The sequence below is a fragment of the Leucopleurus acutus genome (genome assembly GCF_964270905.1).
Source record: "Leucopleurus acutus genome assembly, chromosome: 19".
NCBI classification, from domain to species: domain Eukaryota; kingdom Metazoa; phylum Chordata; class Mammalia; order Artiodactyla; family Delphinidae; genus Leucopleurus; species Leucopleurus acutus.
In genome coordinates this window covers 17,999,587-18,019,055 of record NC_139161.1, presented here as the reverse complement: position 1 = coordinate 18,019,055, position 19,469 = coordinate 17,999,587, and the positions used below count along the sequence as shown (strand labels likewise).

Genomic DNA, 19,469 nt, shown 5'->3' with positions numbered 1-19,469 from the left:
GCCCCGTGCCCAGCTGCTCCCAGAGCTTGTCCTGCCCCCTCCGTCAGTTGTCCCCCGCAACCCTGGAGGACCAGTCCCTGGCTTCTTATCCACACTCTGCATGTCCACTGGGGCCAGCTCATCCCTCTACTGGCTTCTTGAGCCACCCGCTGACCTCCAGCTCGACCTGAACTTCAGCTCCTCTCTCCCATGGGAAGGTCTGCAGACTCAGCCTTTGTCCGCATCTTCCTCCTTCGCCTAAGTGGATGACGGCCCCTCGATCCAGGCAGGCCCCAAGCCGGGAGGAAGTGATCCTTGTTGTCCCGAGACCTGCTACCCATGTACCTGTTCAGACTCCTAAAGAGTGACAGCCTCTGCCTCTAGCAGTGCTGCCAATGCCCATCCTGCTTTTGTCCCTTCAAGGGAGGACTTCACTGACTGGTCTTGAAACCCATGCCGTGCAAGGATGTTGGGACGATCTTTGGGAATCAGAACTCTGATGATGCCCTTCAGTGGCTCCACACCACCTTCAGGCTAAAATAAAAACTTAACAAGGCAGACAAACCTTCTAGCCCCTGCCTCCGCCAAGCTCCCTGGCCTTGCGATCTGCCTTCTCCCTTCTAAGATGCCTGTAACTCAGCCTTAGCAAACTAGTTACCGGTTGCTGGATATGACCTGCTTCCCTTTGCTTCCAGGCATCTGCATGTGCTGTTCCCTCTGCTTGGTCTACCCTTCCCACATTTTTTTGCCCTGGTTGAAGCTGATTTGATCCCCAAGACTTGGCCTAATAGCCCTCTTTCTGCAGAGCCTTCTGGGTGGTTGCACTGGGTGGTTTTCCTCACCCCTCAGTGATGCACAGTATCTTAAACTGTGGTCACTGCACTCATGGTCTTTGAGGGTCTGTGACAGGAGGACCAGCCACCAGCTTTCCCTTCTTTCCCTCTCACTTCCTCCTCTGGTCCCAGAGTCAAACGTACCACCATTCATCTGTAAGAGGAAGCTTTTTAGGCCAAGCCAGTTTTCGTTTTTTTTTGTTTTGTTTTGTTTTTGTTTTTGTTTTGCGGTACACGGGCCTCTCACTGTCGTGGCCTCTCCCGTTGCGGAGCACATGCTCCGGACGCGCAGGCTCAGCGGCCATGGCTCACGGGCCCAGCCGCTCCGTGGCATGTGGGATCTTCCCGGACCGGGACACGAACTCGTGTCCCCTGCCTTGGCAGGCAGACTCTCAACCGCTGCGCCACTAGGGAAGCCCAAAGCCAGTTTTTATGAATGCAAATAAATGATTTGTGCACAGAACAAAAGTGTGACTGTTAGGTTGAAATGTGGCTGAGATACCTATCGCTCCATGTTTATTCCTCCTCTTTGTATTCTTCTGTGGTTCCCAGGTTTTCTGCACTGAGCAGTTGTTACTCTTGTGATAGGAGAAAGAGTGTAAGAACAACACAGGAACTCTCCCAGACCCTGAGCTTGTAGTACCCCCTGGAGGAGGTGGCTGTTCTCCTGTCCCTTTGCTGAGGTGAGGGACCCTGGGCTGTCCACTGTAATTACCACTTGGAGTCACATGGTAGAGATGTATCAGGAGTCCTGGGTCGGCCTCCTGCAGTTGTTGCCCAGCCTCCCCTCCTCCGTGGAAAGTTGTATCTGCGGGTATTTCCTTTCACCAACATGAAGACAGTCTTTTACCTCGTTATGCAGAGCAGCACCATCTCCTTTCTAGGTGACATTTTTGCTTTAATTTCACAGATCCAAAAAGCCCGAGAGAAGAGAGGGAAATCCTCTCTAGTCCTGGGGCCACGCCAGGAGCCCCACTCTCAGGGGAGGATGTCGAGCTGTCTCCCCTTTTACAGCAGGCAGACCCTAGCGAGCATGGCCTTTTCTGTTATATTTACAATGACAAATACCTGCTTAAAGAAAACCCCAAAGATGCATGTGATTATGTATCTGATTTGGGGGTAAGAGAAGATTTTCCAGGATAAAAGCATAAAAGAAAAGACTTATCGGTCTGGATACAGAAAAAATTTAAATTTAGTTATAAAAGCACCGAATCAAAAACACAAGTAAAAGGCAAAATGTTGAAAAAGTAACTGCCGCTAAAAGATTTCATTTCCTTGATTTGTAAGGGCAGGAATGACATCTGTTTTATTCACCATTGCTGACTTGTACAATGCCTTGCAGAGAGTGGACACTCAAATATCTGTCAAAGCAGTGAATGGTCATGCTCAACCTCACCAGTAATTAGGGAAATGCAAATTAAAACAACAGTAAGATATAATTCTCCTACTAGATTGAGGGACTTTTTGGTGGCTTGCAGGATCTTAGTTCCCTGACCAGGGATTGAACCCGGGCCACTGCAGTGAAAGCACCAAGTCCTAACCACTGGACTGCCAGGGAATTCCCAGGGGACATTTTAAAGATTGATAATATGCAGTGCCTGTGAAGATATGGAGACATAAGTTCTTGCTTATCCTGTGGGTCAGAAAGGAAATTGCCTCTTCAGTGGGCAAGAGCAGTGCCCTTAAATTGCTCCCCAGTTATACAAAAGGCTGGTACACACAGGAATATTCAGCCCAGCCTTGCTAGCAACAACTCAACATGTGGGAAATGGTAAACAAAACCACACTATGGAATACAATTCAGTCCTTACAAAGGGTAGTACCCACAGCAGGAGAAAACTGGGGAGGGATTCCAAGTGACCAGCATATGTACTGCCTTGGAAAGGTTACCAAGACTGTTACCAAGGTTGGAATACAACATGTACAGCAAACAAAACCAAGCCCCATGATTAGAGATGAATAGAAAAAGGCCGGGAAGGCAGGTTCCCAAATATTTCCCTCTGGGGAGGGGAGAGGGACTGTGCCAGTGGGGCTTTTTATGGTCTGCATTTGAATTTTTTACAAAGGGGTGTCCCCATGGATCCTTGTGAAATTAAAAAAAAAATTGAAGGGAAGAAAAGGCATAAGGCCTAAACTATTAATTTACAAGGTGGTTGACGGAACATGACAGATGCGCAAAAACTCACTAGTAATCCAATGAATGCAAATTAAAGGAACAGACACCTTTTTGCCTAGCAAATAGGCAAACACGAAACAAATAGCATCTAGCGGTTAGGGAAGGAGCACTTTTTGATTTTTTACAGGATGGATTTACTATAAACATTTAGTTAAGGCACCATCCAGGATTTACAGATACATTCACCGTTCTATAGCCATCATAATTGCACATAAAGGTATAAAAATACCCAAGTTCAATAGTTTAGGAAAAATAAACAGATAGGGAGCTAAGGTCCCTTAAAATCCTCTGTTAATTTTAAATTATTATTATATGTGAGAGACCAGCTTTGGGCAGTGATATAGTCCCAACTGCAGGCTTCTTTCTTTCCTCTCTTTTCCTCTCATAATTCCTCCACCCTCAAAAACCTAACCCTGAAAGCCCCTCTTTCAAAACACCCTTAACTCAACTGCGTCCTGTCCTTTGCTGTACACACTCACAAAACGCATCCTTGTCAGACTCAACCTCCACTTTTCCACCCCTTCATCCCAGCTGCTGAGCATTCCAAGGATATTCCAAGCATATCCGCATCCCCAGCCAATTCTTCCTTCTTCCCTTCTATCCATTTTCCTCACCGCCATGGCTATCTTAAGACTTCACCTCTGGTGAGCTAACTAAACTTAAAAGCTTTTGCACAGAAAAGGAAACCATTGACAAAACGAAAAGACAAGCTACTAAATGGGAGAAAATATTTGCAAATGATTACGACCGATAAGGAGTTAATACCCAAAATATATAAACAGCTCATACAACTCAACATCAAAAAAAAAAGAAAAAGAAACAGCCTGATTAAAAAATGGGCAGGAGACCTGAATAGACATTTTTCCAAAGAAGACATACAGATGGCCAACAGGCACAGGAAAAGATGCTCAACATCATTAATAATCAGAGAAATGTGAATCAAAACTACAGTGAGGTATCACCTCACACCTGTCAGAATGGCCATCATCAAAAAGATCAAAATAATAAATGTTGCTGAGGGTGTGGAGAAAAGGGAACCCTTGTGCACTGTTGGTGGGAATGTAAATTGGTGCTGCCGCTGTGGGAAACAGTATGGAGGGTCCTCAAAATTAAATATAGAACTGCCGTATGATCCAGCAATTACACTCCTGGGTATATATCCAAAGGAAATGAAAACACTAATTCAAGAGGATACATGCACCCCAGTGTTCATAGCAACATTATTTACAATAGCCGAGATATGGAAGCAACCTGTGTCCATCAATAGATGAATGGATAAAGGAAATGTGATATATATATATATATATATATATATATATATAGTATTCGATTGTGTATATATACATTCAGTCGTATATATACACAATTGAATATTCAATTGTACAGATATATATTCAATTGTACATGTGTACAATTGAATACTATTCAGCTGTAAAAAAGGATGAAATTTTGTCATTTGCAGTAACATGGATGGACTTGGAGGGTATTATACTTAGTGAAATAAGTCAGACAGAAAAAGACAAATACTGTACGATATCATTTATATGTGGAATCTAAAAAATAAAACAAACTAGTGAATATAGCAAAAAAGAAACAGACTCACAGATATAGAGAACAAACTAGTGGTTACCAGTGGGAAGAGGGGAGGGGGAGGGGGGAGATAGGGGCAGGGGATTAAGACGTACAAACTTCTGGGTATAAAATAAAAAAGCTGCAAGTATATATTGTACAGCACAGGGATATAGCCAATATTTTATAGTAACTATAAATGGAATATAACCTTTAAAAACTGTGAAATGGGGCTTCCCTGCTGCCAATGCAGGGGACATGGTCTGGGAAGATCCCACATGCTGCGGAGCAACTAAGCCCGTGCACCACAACTACTGAGCCTGCGCTCTAGAGCCTGCGAGCCACAGCTACTTAGCCTGTGCTCTAGAGCACCTGTGAGCCACAACTACTGAGCCTGCATGCCACAACTACTGAGCCTGCGTGCTGCAACTACTGAAGCCTGCACGCCTAGAGCTCATGCTCCGCAACAAGAGAAGCCACTGCACTGAGAAGCCTGTGCACTGCAACAAAGTGTAGCCCCCGCTCACTGCAACTAGACAAAGCCTGCGTGCAGCAATGAAGACCTAAAGCAGCCAAAAATAAAAAAATATAATAAAATAAAAATTGTGAGTCACTATGTTGTACACCTGAAACATATAATATTGTAAATCAGCTATATCTCAACTTAAAAAAAAAAAAAAAAAAGACTTCACTTCTGGCCAGAAGACAACTCTCTCAAATTCCCTATCTCTTCCCCCAACTTCTCTGAATGCATCTATCATTCATTTAATAAATTTTTATCAAGTACTCGTTGCATGCAGGCATTGGATAGACTTTGGGAATCCTGGAATAAAAACAAACAAAACACAGTTCCTGCCTTCAAAGAATTTGGTAAGACAGAAGGATGAAAAATGACGCGTAATGTGGTAAATGTTATGATAGAAGTCAACCCATGGAGCCTTGGGAACACAGAGTGTATGTTCCTAACCCCAGATGGATGGATTGGGTACCTGGGGCAGGGGGCAAGCCAGATTTCCCACATCCTCTGCAGGGCAAGCCCAGATATCGGCCCAGCCCTCCCTGGCTCCAGAGGCCACTCTGCTCAGTCATTTATTCCCTTCTCAGATTGCATTTATCTTCACGTCTCCCCTTCTCCTCTGCTCTTTCCTCTTGGCTTATAAACATCTTCAGGAGTCTCACATCTCTCAAGCCGCAGGCCCCCCCCACCCCCGCCAATATTCCCTGTTCCTCTCTAGCCTCTACCCTGTTTTTTGGGAAGAGAACAGTAAGGGGTGCTCTTCACACTGCTGATGGGAATGAAAATAGGTCCAGCATTCTAGAGGACAATGTGGCACCGTGTATCAAAAATCTTAAAAATGTGAACATCCTTTGACCCAGTAATTCCACTTCCTGGAATTTACCCTAGGGGAAAAAAAATCATGGATGTGTACAAATAACTGTCATAAAGATGTTTATTAAAATGTGGTTTAAAAACAAAATACTGAAAACGATCTAAATGTCTATCCAAGTGAGATGATTAATTTAAAAAAGTATAGTGCAACGTAGAAGGTAATACTGTTGAGCAGCTATTTAAAACTGTTCTCTGATGCTACAAAAATATTCACCAACATGTGAAATGCTTTATGGTAATAGCTAAGTGAAAATAGTAAGGGGCCAAATATTGACAATAAGATTATATTTTATATATTTTATATATATATATATATATATATATATATATATATAAAATACACACACATACATAGAGAGGAGGAGAGAGAGAGGGAGGGAGAACTGGATAACTTTAGCTATACCACTAACTGCATAACTTGGACAATTATTTAGTCTCTCTGAGCCTCAGTTTCCAAATCTGTAAAGTGGATACAACATGAGGTACTTGATAGGGCTCCATGAGATAATGTATGTGAAGTGCTTAGCACAGTACCTGGCATATAATAAACTCTCAAAAGCATTAACAGTGGTTCAACTCAGTGCTTTTTCATTCCCTCAAATATGTATTGAGAGCCCTCGAGCCGGCTGTTCTCTCTATTTGGAACTTCACTTGGTAAATCTGTACTCATTCTTCAAAATTTTCTTTAACTGTACTATGATGCCCTGCCTTCTCCTGTGTTCATCACAATAAAAACACTAAACTTTAAATCCAAAACGTACATTTATGCAGAAATTGAAACAGTACCTTTTATCTCACAAACATAATGTTGATCAAAAGAAGTCAGACAAAGGAATTGAAAGCAGGAACTCAAACAGATACTTGTACATCAGTGCTCACAGCAACATTATTTATAATACCCCAAAGGTGGAAACGACACAAATGTCCACTGATAGATAAATGGATAAAGAAAATGTGGTATATACATACAATGGAATATTACTCAGCCTTAAAAAGGAATGGAATGATACGGTCTATAACGTGGATGATCCTTGAGAACATGCTAAGTGAAATATACCAGACAAAAAAGGACAAATATTGTATGATCCCACTTACATGAGATAGCTAGAATAGGCAAATTCATAGAGACAGAAAGTAGAAATAAAGGGGGGAGGAGGGAAAGGAAATGGATAAATAAAGGAAATGGATAGTGATGATGGGTGCACAACATTGTGAATTAATGTCACTGAATTAGCCACTTACAAATGGTTAAAATGGACTTCCCTGGTGGCGCAGTGGTTGAGAGTCCACCTGCTGATGCAGGGGATACGGGTTCGTGACCCGGTCCGGGAGGATCCCGCGTGCCGCGGAGCGGCTGGTCCCGTGAGTCATGGCCGCTGGGCCTGCGCGTCCGGAGCCTGTGCTCTGCGGCGGAAGAGGCCACAACGGTGAGAGGCCCGCGTACTGCAAAAAAAAAAAAAAAAAAAAAAAGGTTAAAATGGTAAATTTCATGTATATTTTACCACAATAAGAAAAGACTGAAAAAGAAAAAAAGAAGCCGGACACCAAAGAGTACATACTGTTTGATTCCACTTATACAAAATACAAAAACAGAAAACTATGGTGACAGAAATCATAGTAGTGACTACTCTTTGCAAGTTAGTGGCGAAGAGGCCTGAAGGGCAGTTCTGGGGTCATTTTCTATTTCTTTCTTTCTTTATTTTTGGCTGCATTGGGTCTTTGTTGCTGCGCACGGGCTTTCTCTAGTTGTGGCCAGCGGGGGCTACTCTTCGTTGCGGTGCGCGGGCTTCTCATTGCAGTGATTTCTCTTGTTGGGGAGCACGGGCTCTAGGCGCACGAGCTTCTGTAGTTGTGGCACGCGGGCTCAGTAGTTGTGGCACGTGGGCTCAGTAGTTGTCGCTCGTGGGCTCTAGAGCACAGGCTCAGTAGTTGTGGCGCACGGGCTTAGTTGCTCCGCGGCAAGAGGCATCTTCCTGGACCAGGGCTCGAATCCGTGTCGACTGCATTGGCAGGAGGATTCTTAACCATTGTACCACCAGGGAAGCCCTCATTTTCTATTTCTTGATCTGAGTCCTGTTTCCACCGATGTGTTCAGTTGGTGAAAACTAACGAGCTCTTTGCTTTTGAGTTTTCCCGTCAGCATTATTTACACTTCAATTAATAGTTCACCGGAAAACAACAGCAAAAACCCCAAAACGTCTTTAGAACAAATTTTAATTTCAAAAATCCGGATAGGGGCTTCCCTGGTGGCGCAGTGGCTGAGAATCCGCCTGCTAATGCAGGGGACACGGGTTCGAGCCCTGGTCTGGGAGGATCCCACATGCCGCGGAGCAACTGGGCCCGTGAGCCACAACTACTGAGCCTGCGCGTCTGGAGCCTGTGCTCCGCAACAAGAGAGGCCGCGATAGTGAGAGGCCCGCGCACCGCGATGAAGAGTGGCCCCCACTTGCCGCAACTAGAGAAAGTCCTCGCACAGAAACGAAGACCCAACACAGCAAAAATTAATTAATTAATTAATAAACTCCTACCCCTAACATCTTAAAAAAAAAAAATCCGGATAAATTCTTGTAAGCTGAATCTTTTTTCCCTGTCTTTCTTGGGGCTCCTGCTTTTCCTGTGTCCTAAGCCTGCAATGAATCTGTGCCTTCTTTTTAAATGCTTTCTTGCCTTATTTACCAAGGTTCCACACTACCTGGGGCCGCATTCTCGGAGCATCGGCTGGTGACTAAATTGTCTCCTTGTCTGTCATCTCGACTAGCCCTGAGTTGGACTCTTTGAGATCAGAAAGACCAGTCCCGGCTGATTCCGCTAACCCGGAGCTCAGTGCGCGTTGCAGAGCAGTAATAAATCCATTCAGCCCGGGAGGCTGGGAGCAAGGCCGGAAGAAAAAGGCTGCGAAGAGGAAAGCGCCGCTCTGGTCTGCCCAGCGGTGCCAGCCCTCTCGGACATCCAGACGCGAAGTCACACCCCTTGCCCAAGCACCTCCCGTAACTCCCTCCTGGCCCCGCCCCTCATCCATGGGCTCCTTAGGCCCCGCCCACCAGGCGTGGCCTTGCCCCGGGAGGGCCAGGATCCCGCCAACAATAACTCCGCCCCTCCTTCCGCTGAGAAACCTGTCCCTTTTATTTAAAGAATACGTTTACGTCAGCCCGCTTTACGTAGCTTGTCGTCATCAGTGCAAGGCGCGGAGGCGGAACTTCCTGTCTCTGGTTCTAACAGCTTCCGGGAGAAGCCGGAAGAGCCCGGACCCTGGACAGAATCAGGGCTAGCCAGCCCCTCCCCCGGCCCCTACAGAAAGGTGAGTCCACGGGCCGTCTTGGCGAAGTCAAAACACTTAGTCTGGCCGCTTCAGGTGAGGATCTCCTTCCTTATCCAGGCACAGTACCGGTCCAGATCCCCTTTAATTTCCCATGTTCCCCCGCGTACTCAAGCCCCGCCCCCAGTCTCCCGGCCCCGCCCCGAAGTGTGAGGGGTGTGGATGGTTTGTGAACCCCTCACCTGACTCTACCCGTCGCGGGCTGGGAGAAGCGGGTTTGGCCACGGCGGCCGGAGGTGGGTGGACCCACGGACTCCTCTCCAGCGCCGCGGGAATAGGACCGCCCAAACGCGGAGCCTTCGCGTCAGAAAAGGCAGGATCGGGGACCCCTCCTCACCGCGCCGTCAGGGTCGCTCACAGGTTGAGGAGCGAGCAAAGAGGCCTCTGAGGAGGGAGACCTGGGGTCCTGCCCAGTCCCTCCCCTCGAAAGTTCCCTGTGCCTGTGCCAGTCGTTTTTGCCTCTGTTCGCCGCAGTTTCCTTTTCTTTAAATCAGGGTTAATGCCGTTAACCTTCTTACCATTAGGGGTTAGTTGTGGGAGTGATAAATGACTGCTACTGTTTGTTTACTGAACAGTTGCAATGTGCCAGGCACTGTGCTAAGTATTTTGCTTCGATGATTTCCCGTCATCTTCAAAACAACCTTATGAGGTAGGTACTATTTTTAACCCCATTTTACTGATGAGAAAGCTGAGTCTCTGAGAAAATTGTTTGAGGTTACAGAGCTAGTAAGAGGCAAAGGGGGTTATAGTTAGTTTGGGGGTTTTTTTGTTTGTTTTTTTTCCTGATCCCAGGGCCCACGTACTAAATAAGGATGTGAAAAGTATTCAAATGTTGATATGTTCCGCAGTGTTCTTTGAGCCGCTACTGTGGGGTTATGCTGGGCACTACGGTACATAGAGAAATACATGTGAACCTTATCTTCCAGGAGTCTAGTAGAGAGATGGACTGGTAGATAAGTATAATGAAGTTTTATAGGTGCTGTGAGAATAGTCTGGTAATGATAATCATCAGACTGGATTTGCCCAGGGACAGCTTTGAAAGCAGCAGATTCTCCAAGGGAAAGAGTAGGTACTCCAAGGAGCAAGCAGATATCCTTCCTACCTTTCTAAGAAACTGCCGAGGGAGAACACAGGACAAGAGGGGAGATTGCGATATGCACTGTGAGAGCCATTTTGGAATCTTGTCCGAATCAGTTCCATGCAGGTAGTGGTTTTGCATTTGTGAGCCTACAGTGACCCAGGAGGGTGGTGATTTCTGGTGTCTGTTCTGCTTTGCTGCCCGAAGAATTTCGGAGGAGGCAGACACAATGTCCGCTGCATAGTGTCTGTTGATGGCCCCTACTGGGCTGTCCCTTTGGGTTGGTCTGACTTTGCTTTTGATAAATTAATTTTCTTTGGCTCTTGACATCTGGACGTAGATCCGTGACCGTGAATGAGACTGAGTTCAAATGACACAATCTGGCAAGAGTGGCTGCGCTGTGCCTTCAAAGGGGCCCCAAATAAAATACTCCGGGCTTTTTTGGCTTCTCTGAAGCCACCTTGGAGGCATCTCAGGGGGGGCATAGTTGCTTTACCAATAGATAAAAATCCTAGAGAAACTCAGGGCTCACAGAAGCAAATGTTTTCCCCACCTGCCAAAAAAGCAACGAACAGTAACAGCAGCAGCAGCAGCAGCAACAAAGCTGTAAGGTTTTCCTGATGATCCGTGCTTACTCGGGGGGTGGGAATGTGAGAGAGGAAGGGCGTGGAACCTGAAAGCCAGCGTTTCAGGTTAGAGGCAAGGGGTAAGTCCTTAGCTGTAGATTGGGCGTCCAGAGTTCGGAAGGTCTGTGTCTCTACAGGACACTGAACTCCATTTTCTTTCGGGGCTGAGTCAGTTAGAGCCTAAACAAACAGGAAACCTGCTTGCGACCCCTCATGCCCTGCTGATGCTGTCCCCCTTTGTTCCCGCAGTGTGGACCCAGTCAGCAGCCAGGCCATGGAGCTCTCTGATGTCACCCTTATTGAGGGTGTGGGTAATGAGGTGACTGTGGTGGCAGGTGTGGCGGTGCTGATTCTAGCCTTGGTCCTAGCTTGGCTCTCTACGTACGTAGCCGACAGCGGTAGCAACCAGCTCCTGGGCACTATTGTGTCAGCTGGCGACACATCCGTCCTCCACCTGGGGCATGTGGACCATCTGGTGGCGGGCCAAGTCACCCCAGAGCCAACCGAACTCCCACATCCATCAGAGGGTAATGATGAGAAGGCTGAAGAGGCTGGCGAAGGTGGGGGAGACTCCACAGGGGAACCCGGAGCTGGGGGTGGTATTGAGCCCAGCCTTGAGCATCTGCTTGACATCCAAGGCCTGCCCAAAAGACAAGCGGGCCCGGGGGGCAGCGGCCCAGAGGCGCCCCAGAGGCCTGAGGATAGCGCCTGCCCCATCAATGTGCGGCTCAAATTCCTCAATGACACCGAGGAGCTGGCTGTGGCCCGGCCAGAGGATACTGTGGGTGCTCTGAAGAGGTAGGTGGGCTGGGAAGTGGGAGGCTGCTTGTACCCCATGCCCCCAGCCCTTGGTCTTCTCGGAGGAGGCTGATACAGACGTGGGAGCAGCAGGGAAGCGTCAGGTGCGGCCCTTACAGGGCGGGTGGGGGAGTACTTCCTTAGAAAGCCGCCCTGCAGTTTCCCCCCAGTGCCTTACTTTGTTGGTCCAGGCCTTTCGGCCTTCTCATTCCTTGCCCTCTGTCTGTCCTTCTGTCTGTCTCATCCTTACAGTAAATACTTCCCTGGACAAGAAAGCCAGATGAAACTGATCTACCAGGGCCGCCTGCTGCAGGACCCAGGCCGCACACTGCGTTCCCTGAACATTACCGACAACTGTGTGATTCACTGTCACCACTCACCCCTTGGGTCAGCTGTTCCAGGCCCCTCGGCCTCCCTGGCCCCCTCTTCAGCCACTGAGCCGCCCAGCCTCGGCGTCAGTGTGGGCAGCCTCATGGTGCCTGTGTTTGTGGTGCTGTTGGGTGTGGTCTGGTACTTCCGTATCAATTACCGTCAGTTCTTCACAGCACCTGCCACTGTCTCCCTGGTGGGGGTCACTGTCTTCTTCAGCTTCCTAGTATTTGGGATGTATGGACGATAAGGACCGTAGGGAGAAAATGAAAGGCGTGGTCTTCCTCCTTTATGGCCCCCCCCCCTTTCCTGGCCAGAGCTGGGCCCAAGGGCCTGGGAGGGAAGGGTGGAAAGGATGTGGTGGGTCCCCCTCCATAGGACCCAGGAGGCAGGCACGGGGCCTCCCCTTCACGTCCACGAGGGTACAGACATCCCCTCTGTGCAAGCACAACTCAGGTAGAAATGAGAATGTCATCTTCCTTCACTTTTAAGGTCCTGAAGTTCAGAGGTGAGCTGGTGTTCCAGCTCAATGGGGAGCCTGGGCTCTGAGGATTCCCTCCCAGCCGTGGCCCTAGCTCTTTCCATTATCCTGCATGTCTGCTCCTCAGCCCCCAGGGCTGCCCGTCAGGGCAGTTCAGCATGGCCCCAGCATACTTCTATAGGGAGCCTGGAGTACCTTTCGGTTCCCTAGTGGAATATCCATCATTTGAGACTGAAATCACATAGGCAGGAGTGAAGTGTCAGCCTTCCCTGTAGGCACCTGGCCACCTCCACCTTCTCCCTCCACCCCGTAGCGGGAATAGGGTGTTCTCTGTGTTCTGGATGGTTTCCAGTGTTCTTTTTCTTTTCAAAGCACTTTGCTTATATTCTTTTTTAAAAAAATAGTCCCTTATAGAGCTCAGTCAGGAAGGGGATTGGGGCACAAAGCCAAGCCCCCAGCATTGGGAGAGGCCGGGCCACAGCTGCTGCTACCCTAGGCCTAAGGCTGTAAGCAAGAGGCAGCTCTGGCCCTCAGCCAGTGTCCTACTCTGCCCAGCTCCAAGGACGAGCTCTGGGTATGGAGCACTGGGCCCCAGGCCCTTGCCTCTGGGGCTCTTGGATGGAGGGCCGTATCTGTGACTGAATAAAGTTCCATTTTGTGGCCGTGGAGTCTCCTGTGACATTGAGAGAACGCTGCTGCTCTGCCCCCAGCAACACGGGAACGAGGGTGGGTAGGCCGGGCTACCAACGGGAGATGCAGTTTATTTACACCAGCAGCCATGGGGGCAGGGGGAATACACAGCGTTTACAAAGTTAGCTACCTGTACAGGATGGATTACATATGCAAAAATAAAAATCTCAAGACCACAGGACAGCGTGAGCCCCACCCCCCTCCCCCAATGACCCCAGCATGCGGTAATGCCAGGCAGGTGGCCCCTGGGCATGCGGGGGGGAGTGATGCATGGAAGGAAAAGCCACCGGCCATGGAAATTAGTACAGAACCCCCCCACACACACTCAGACACATGATAGAATACAGGGTGGACGACACCTAGCCGGGGTGGGAAGGATGGGAATTGAAACCCACACAGCCTGCTGTTAGAGGGAAGGGAGTGGGGAGCTCCTAGCCCCTGTTCAACTACATGGTAGGGGGGGCACACTCTCCCCGGAAGGAAAGGGGTTTGCTCCCTCAGGGTCTCTGCTGGACCAAGCCCATCTCTTACCCAGCCTGGGCAGGGGGCTCTGCCCTGAGGGCGGGCCAGGGAACAATGGGGAAGTGGATGTGGACAAACCAGTTCCCAAACTACTTCCCACTTCTCCCTCCTCCAACCAGAAGGGGGAAAGGGAGAGGCCAGAGGTGAAAGGGTGTACTTATTAGGGCCTGAGCTGCAGCTGCCTCTCAGAAGGAAGAGTGGCCCGCGGCCTTCCTCCCTTCACCTTCAACCTACTCCCAAGTCTTCATTTGGGAGCAGGCAGGAGGCTGGCTGAGATCCTCCTTTCCCTCTGGCTTCCCTTAGAGGGAGAAGGCTGTGGAAGAGCGAGAACAGAGGAGCCCAGGCCCCAGGATTTATTCTAACTCCTGCCAAAATTTGGCTTTTTAAAAAATAATCAACAATTCTTGGGTTAAAAACCAGTTTGTAACCAGGCGTCAGCCACAATCAGAGCCACCCCAGGGGGAGATTGGGGTTCCAGACAGGGTACTACAGCCCTATCTCTTGTTCCCTTAACCCTCTAGGGTCCCTAACCCAAATCAGTCCAACCAGTCCTGGGTACTAGCTACCCAAATGTGGGATGGCTCCTCCTGGGAGGAGGACAGGGGACACGTCCTGCGAGTGCCAGAGAACATGGCTCAGGGTCAACTCCATCCCTGTGTCAGTCAGCTCTGCTCCCCGCCCAGACTGCAGGCCTCCAGCTCGGCTCCTGAGAGCCACGGTGCCCACGTGGAGGTGGGACAATACATCTCTTCAGGATGTAGACCAGGCAGGTGGGCACACTGGCACACAGTCCCACAGAGGGGCACTGTCTAGGCGTGGCACCCCTGCCCCTCCGCTGACAGCCCAGAGCACAGAGACCACCCTCTCTTCCTGCCCCACTCCTAGCAAGGGGGGAGAAGTAAAAGAGCAGGATTTTCCTCAGAGCCCCAAACCACAAGTATAGAATAAATAACTTAAAAGCGGCTAAGGAAGGGGAAACAGGGCAGGCTTCAGAGGCAGGAGCATCGAGAGAGGAACTGGAGCTGGTCAAGGTTAAAGAGGGGGTGGCAAGCAGCAGTTGGGAACTTGGGCTGCCCTGGTAGGGCAGTGGGGCAGGGTAGGCAGGAGGAACATGGGGCCACCCCAGGAGGGTGAGGCTGGGCCCCTTCCTGGGGCAGGGAATGAGGTAAGAAAACATTTCAAATAAAGCAGCACCGTTCCCTCTCACCTTGGGGCCCCACTCCTCGCCAGCCCTGGGTCAGGGAGGAGAGGTAGGGGGGGAGTCATTTTGATACACAGCTCCCTCTTCCTACCCTCCCCCTGCCCTTGAAGCTGTAGAGGCTGGAGGCCCTTTCCTGGCACCCAACAACAAAAGGACAGCTCCCGCTGCCAAGGAGGCCCATGGGGACTGAGGGGAAAGGGCTGCCCCTGTGAGGGGCAGGGAAGGCGGCGGCAGTTCTGGACGCCTACCTCAGCAGACAGCTCGCTGTGCCTGCCTACCCCTGGCATGGGGGCGTTTGATAGGCGGCTTCTGCACACAGACAGGACACGCCCAGCCCTGCTCCTCAGCTGCAAGCACCGGACCCATTCACATTGCTGAGGGCAGCTGGGGGAGGCCCCCTCCAGGCTCAGCTTCCAACCCACCGCCTCCCGGGTAGCCACGATGCTCCTCGGCAGGGCTTAGTCCAGTTCCTGGGGTGGGGGGCGGCAGTGCCCTGGCACAGTGCCCAGGTCAGGCCCCTGGCCTAGCTGGACATCCAGTAACTCACAGAATAAATAGGAAAACCGCCTCCCCACCGAACTTATGTCCAAGGCATAATATGTCCAGGTCTGAGTCCTGCACGCCGAGGGCTCGTGCTCCTTCGCAGAAGACCCTGACACCCCCCAGGGGTGCATAATTGGATCCTCTGCCTGCCTGGCCCACCAAACTTCCCAAGCCCAAACCCCCAGCAGCCGTCCATTTGCCAGGCTATGCCACCTGGGTGGGGGTCGGGAGGGAGGGCTCTGCTCAGCCAAAGGCTATCCCTTGCACCCGAGTCAGTTGATGTCATCGTAGATGCTGGGCGTCGGGGGTGCCGGAGGCTTTGGCTTTTTCTTCTTGTTGGAGCCCAGGCCAGAGGCAGTCCCTACCAGGCTCAGATGGGATTTCTTTTTCTTGGTTTTCCGTGACTCGGAGCTGTTGGTACCTGAAGAGAAGGAGGCGGAGGGTTGAGGGAGGGTCGTGGCAGGGGAACGCAAGGTGCTCCCCGTCCTTGGCTTCGGGCAGAGAGCCCCTGGGGCCCAGCTGTATCACCTACCTAGACCCCATCCCTGATTCTCACTCGTCTTGGAGGAACCTGAATCAGAGGGTGAGAGATCGGAGGAGCCATCCCACTGAAGCCGGCTGATCAGGGCCTGGCTGTCAGTCATGTCAAAGCTGTCATTATCCAGGGAACTCTCGACCTCTGGAAGGACGCTGGAAAGGGAAGAGGCCAGAGAAGGGCTTCAGGGATACCAATCGTCATCCTTAATCTCCACAACCCACCACCTTTCCTGGAGGGTCACTCACGCCGAGGGTCCAAGGAAATAAATCCGCACGGCTCGCCGCTGCTCATCCGTGTGCTGGGGGCAGCGCAGGGACCTGGTGGGGAGAGAATTATCAGACCCTGACAAGGCAGGAAGGGTCTGAGGAATGCAGGTGAAGCCCCTCCCCTCAGCAGAGGTGGGAGGGATGGACACAGGCAGGGAAGGGATGAACGGAGAGCCCCCAGATTGTGGCCTAAGGCCTGACCATTAGAAGAGGGGAGGGGAAGGGTGGGAGTCCCGCTGCTCAAGTCCAGGGGTACTCCTGACCCGTGTGCCCAGGGTGAGTGCGCAGGAGGGCCCCCTGGCCCTGTTCCTAGGTTCTGAGCTCACCTTGTGCACATCTTCTTGGTGTGTTCAGAAATCACCCCACATTGCTGGAAGAGGAATATAAGCTGAAAGGAGGGATGGAGGAAAGCCTACTCTAGACACTAGACATTCTCTTCTGTACACATGCTAGACTGTAAGCAGAAATGGCCCCAGGGTGTCCACGGCAGACGGCCCCAGACCACCAATGGCCAGGAAGCCTAATTCCAGAGAGAGACCTAGGTGCCCTCACTGCCATGTCAGCAGCCTCTTTCAGGGCCTCAACCACTGCCTGTGGCTCAGCTCGCTCCCGAGGGCCTCCCCTTCCCTGGTCCCTCACCGTGGTGAGCAGGCTACGCAGCTCCTCCGGCCCCAGGGTCTCGTAGCTGATCCCAGTTGAGTTGTTATACTGGGCAAAAACCAGAGGTACAGGTTAGAGAAGGGGCAGCCAAAGAAGGGAGGTGGGGGGGGGGGCGGTGCAAAATCAGTCCCTCTCATCCCTTCCTAAGTGAGAAGGCCTTAAGACTGTCCAGCAGTTTTCCAACAATCCCTTTCATCCCACCTGCACAGGGGTAAGGGGTTGGGACCTACAGAGAACATACATATGCAAGACCTAAATACCCCATCTAGTGCTTCTGGCTGTCAGCATTCTGATCCCCACTTGTCCAATCCCACGCAACTCACAACAAGGACAATGAGAGGGAACCTACAAGGGGCAGCCCCTACTCACCTTAAAAGGATCCGAATTGCTAAGTTCCCCTGAAGAAGAAAAAAGAAGGGGAAGGGTGTTTGATGCAGAGGTACAGACAGAGAACCCTGAAAATAACCAGAGAGGAAGTGGGGGTGACAGAAGGATCACAGGCCCTCCCTCGATACCCAAGCCCGCCCCCCGCGCCCCCCTCTGCCCTCCAGCAATGAGTCCCAGAAGACACAGCTAGAATCACTCCCGTTGTTCCAGCCCCACTTACCATTTTTGTGTTTTAAAGACTTGGATCTTCGAGGGGAATTGGGGTTCTGGAATGGGAGATACCATAGCTTTGGGGAAAGGGTAACGATAAGGGGGAGCCGAGAACCCAGGGAAGGAAAAAAGATTTGACAAAGAAGCATCCTCAAATCCCTACCCTTCCCCATCAGTAAGAGGCCCGTCTACCCAGACTCCCTCCTCCCACCTTCCCCCAAGGCCTCTGCTGCCCTCCTGCCCACCAGACACCCTCATCCCAGAACCCAGAGAGGTACCCAGCGACCTCAGACTTGAGTCAAGACACCCGAGGACTCCCTGCCCAAAGGGGAGGGGATGTGTCCTTCGCCCCAATCTCCCTCATGCGTGCCCCAGCTCTCACCTTGTCTGATTTCCTCTTCTTGGCTGTGCAGGACAAAAGGATAAAAGGTAGGGTCACTTTAAGTTCCCAATCTAAGAGCACCTAAAGCAAAGTACAAAGCTACACTCTCCCCCCTCATTCAGGATAACAACTTGTGACCGTTACATACCCAATTCCTGCGAGCCCGCCTCACCCCAATGGCCCCCAAATTCCCCAGATCCCCAAACACCTTTCTTCTCTGAGCCATAGGACCAGTCGTTGTCATTGATGTCATCGTTATCCTCTTGGTCACTCTCAGACTTGTTCATGTTGTTGCTATTGGCAATCCTGCCAAGGGTAGGGAAGAGGAAGGGTCAAGGCTGCCACCTCTCTGCCCCCGACTTCACAGGTAGAGTGGAGCATCTGGGGCCAAGCGTGACCCACCCTCTGTGCCCTACTAATGCCCCTGGAGGGCTACACCATGGGACGGGCTGCAAAAGGCGAGCCGCTCTGGTTCTAGCAGGGGGAGAAGCCCTCACCGGCGGTTGGCGATTCGACTGCTGTTCCGACCCATTCCCAGGCACTTCTCCAGATGGGGAGCAAAACGGGAGGCGGCAATGCTGCGGCTGCAATTGGGGCAAACACACTCCTTGCTCTTCCACTGGTTGAAAACCTGTCCAAAGATGTCCAACCCCGGCTGGTCCACGATCTCTGGGGACAGGAGAGGCGTGTCGATCAGGGCGGGCAGGGGACCCTCACCTCTCGTTCCCACCCATGGCCCCACGGCCTCTTCAAAGCCCCTGCCTAAGCTCACAGGAGCTCCACATTCTACATGTGGTGCGGCTGCCAGAGAAGGCCCCTCCAAGCACTCCCAGGACAGGGCTAGACTGCTCTCCTTCAACCCTGAAGCTCACCAAAATCCTTCATGCTATCAGGGTCCGTGTCGTCCAGGAAGAAATAGCCACACTTGACAGCCCGGTGTACCTCAAAGCAGAATCCCAAACAAGAATCCTCGACCAGGTCCGCGTATATCTCCTGAGCGATGGCCTGGGCCCAGGGGAGAACATCCAGGGTCACAAGAGTCATAGTCCCATGGACTGAGAGCAACTCTCACCAACCAAATCTCCTGCCAATTCGCCCTGGTCAAAAATAATGCTTTCTCTGCCATTTTCCCCATCTTGACTTCGAGTTCTTTCTTCTTCTGGATCCTCGGGCCTTCTTAGCTGGCTATTCCCTTTAAGGAACAAGGCTGACTACCCAAATTCCTCTCTGGTGCGGATGCCAGATAAAGTGACGAAGAAACATCAAGAGAAAGAACTGGAGGCACACGTGGGGGAGCCCTCACCTCTAGTTTGCTGTTATCCAGGCCAGACAAAGACATTTCCTCCATTTTCATTTGTAAACTCTTGTGGAGACGGCGCTCTGACTGCTCATAGCACAGCGGGCGGCAACACGGCTGCACACATGGGGGTGGGGGTGTTGGTGTGAGTCCAAGAC

The 19,469-nt window shown here is 50.8% G+C and overlaps 2 protein-coding genes across 3 annotated transcripts; one reads left to right on the top strand and one right to left on the bottom strand.

Annotated features, from left to right (window-relative positions):
- The first annotated feature begins 9,257 nt into the window (after window positions 1-9,257).
- TMUB2 (transmembrane and ubiquitin like domain containing 2) lies at window positions 9,258-13,235 on the top strand. 2 transcript variants are annotated; one of them, XM_082861407.1, is made up of 3 exons: window positions 9,258-9,299; window positions 11,217-11,765; window positions 12,018-13,235. In XM_082861407.1, exons 2-3 carry the CDS (start codon window positions 11,242-11,244, stop codon window positions 12,382-12,384), a joined length of 891 nt encoding a protein of 296 aa, XP_082717533.1. In that variant the 5' UTR covers window positions 9,258-9,299; window positions 11,217-11,241; the 3' UTR covers window positions 12,385-13,235. The 2 variants fall into 2 exon arrangements, with proteins under 2 accessions (XP_082717533.1, XP_082717532.1); XM_082861406.1 differs by lacking the exon at window positions 9,258-9,299 and adding an exon at window positions 9,475-9,912.
- A 121-nt stretch (window positions 13,236-13,356) lies between these two features.
- On the bottom strand, window positions 13,357-19,437 carry ATXN7L3 (ataxin 7 like 3). The gene is made up of 12 exons (XM_082861398.1): window positions 19,318-19,437; window positions 18,887-19,019; window positions 18,512-18,683; window positions 18,223-18,320; window positions 18,015-18,037; window positions 17,643-17,688; window positions 17,405-17,433; window positions 17,015-17,083; window positions 16,702-16,745; window positions 16,355-16,426; window positions 16,104-16,261; window positions 13,357-15,992 (listed from the first exon to the last, which is right to left on the bottom strand). Exons 1-12 carry the CDS (start codon window positions 19,366-19,368, stop codon window positions 15,844-15,846), a joined length of 1,044 nt encoding a protein of 347 aa, XP_082717524.1. The 5' UTR covers window positions 19,369-19,437; the 3' UTR covers window positions 13,357-15,843.
- Between the last annotated feature and the right edge of the window lie 32 nt (window positions 19,438-19,469).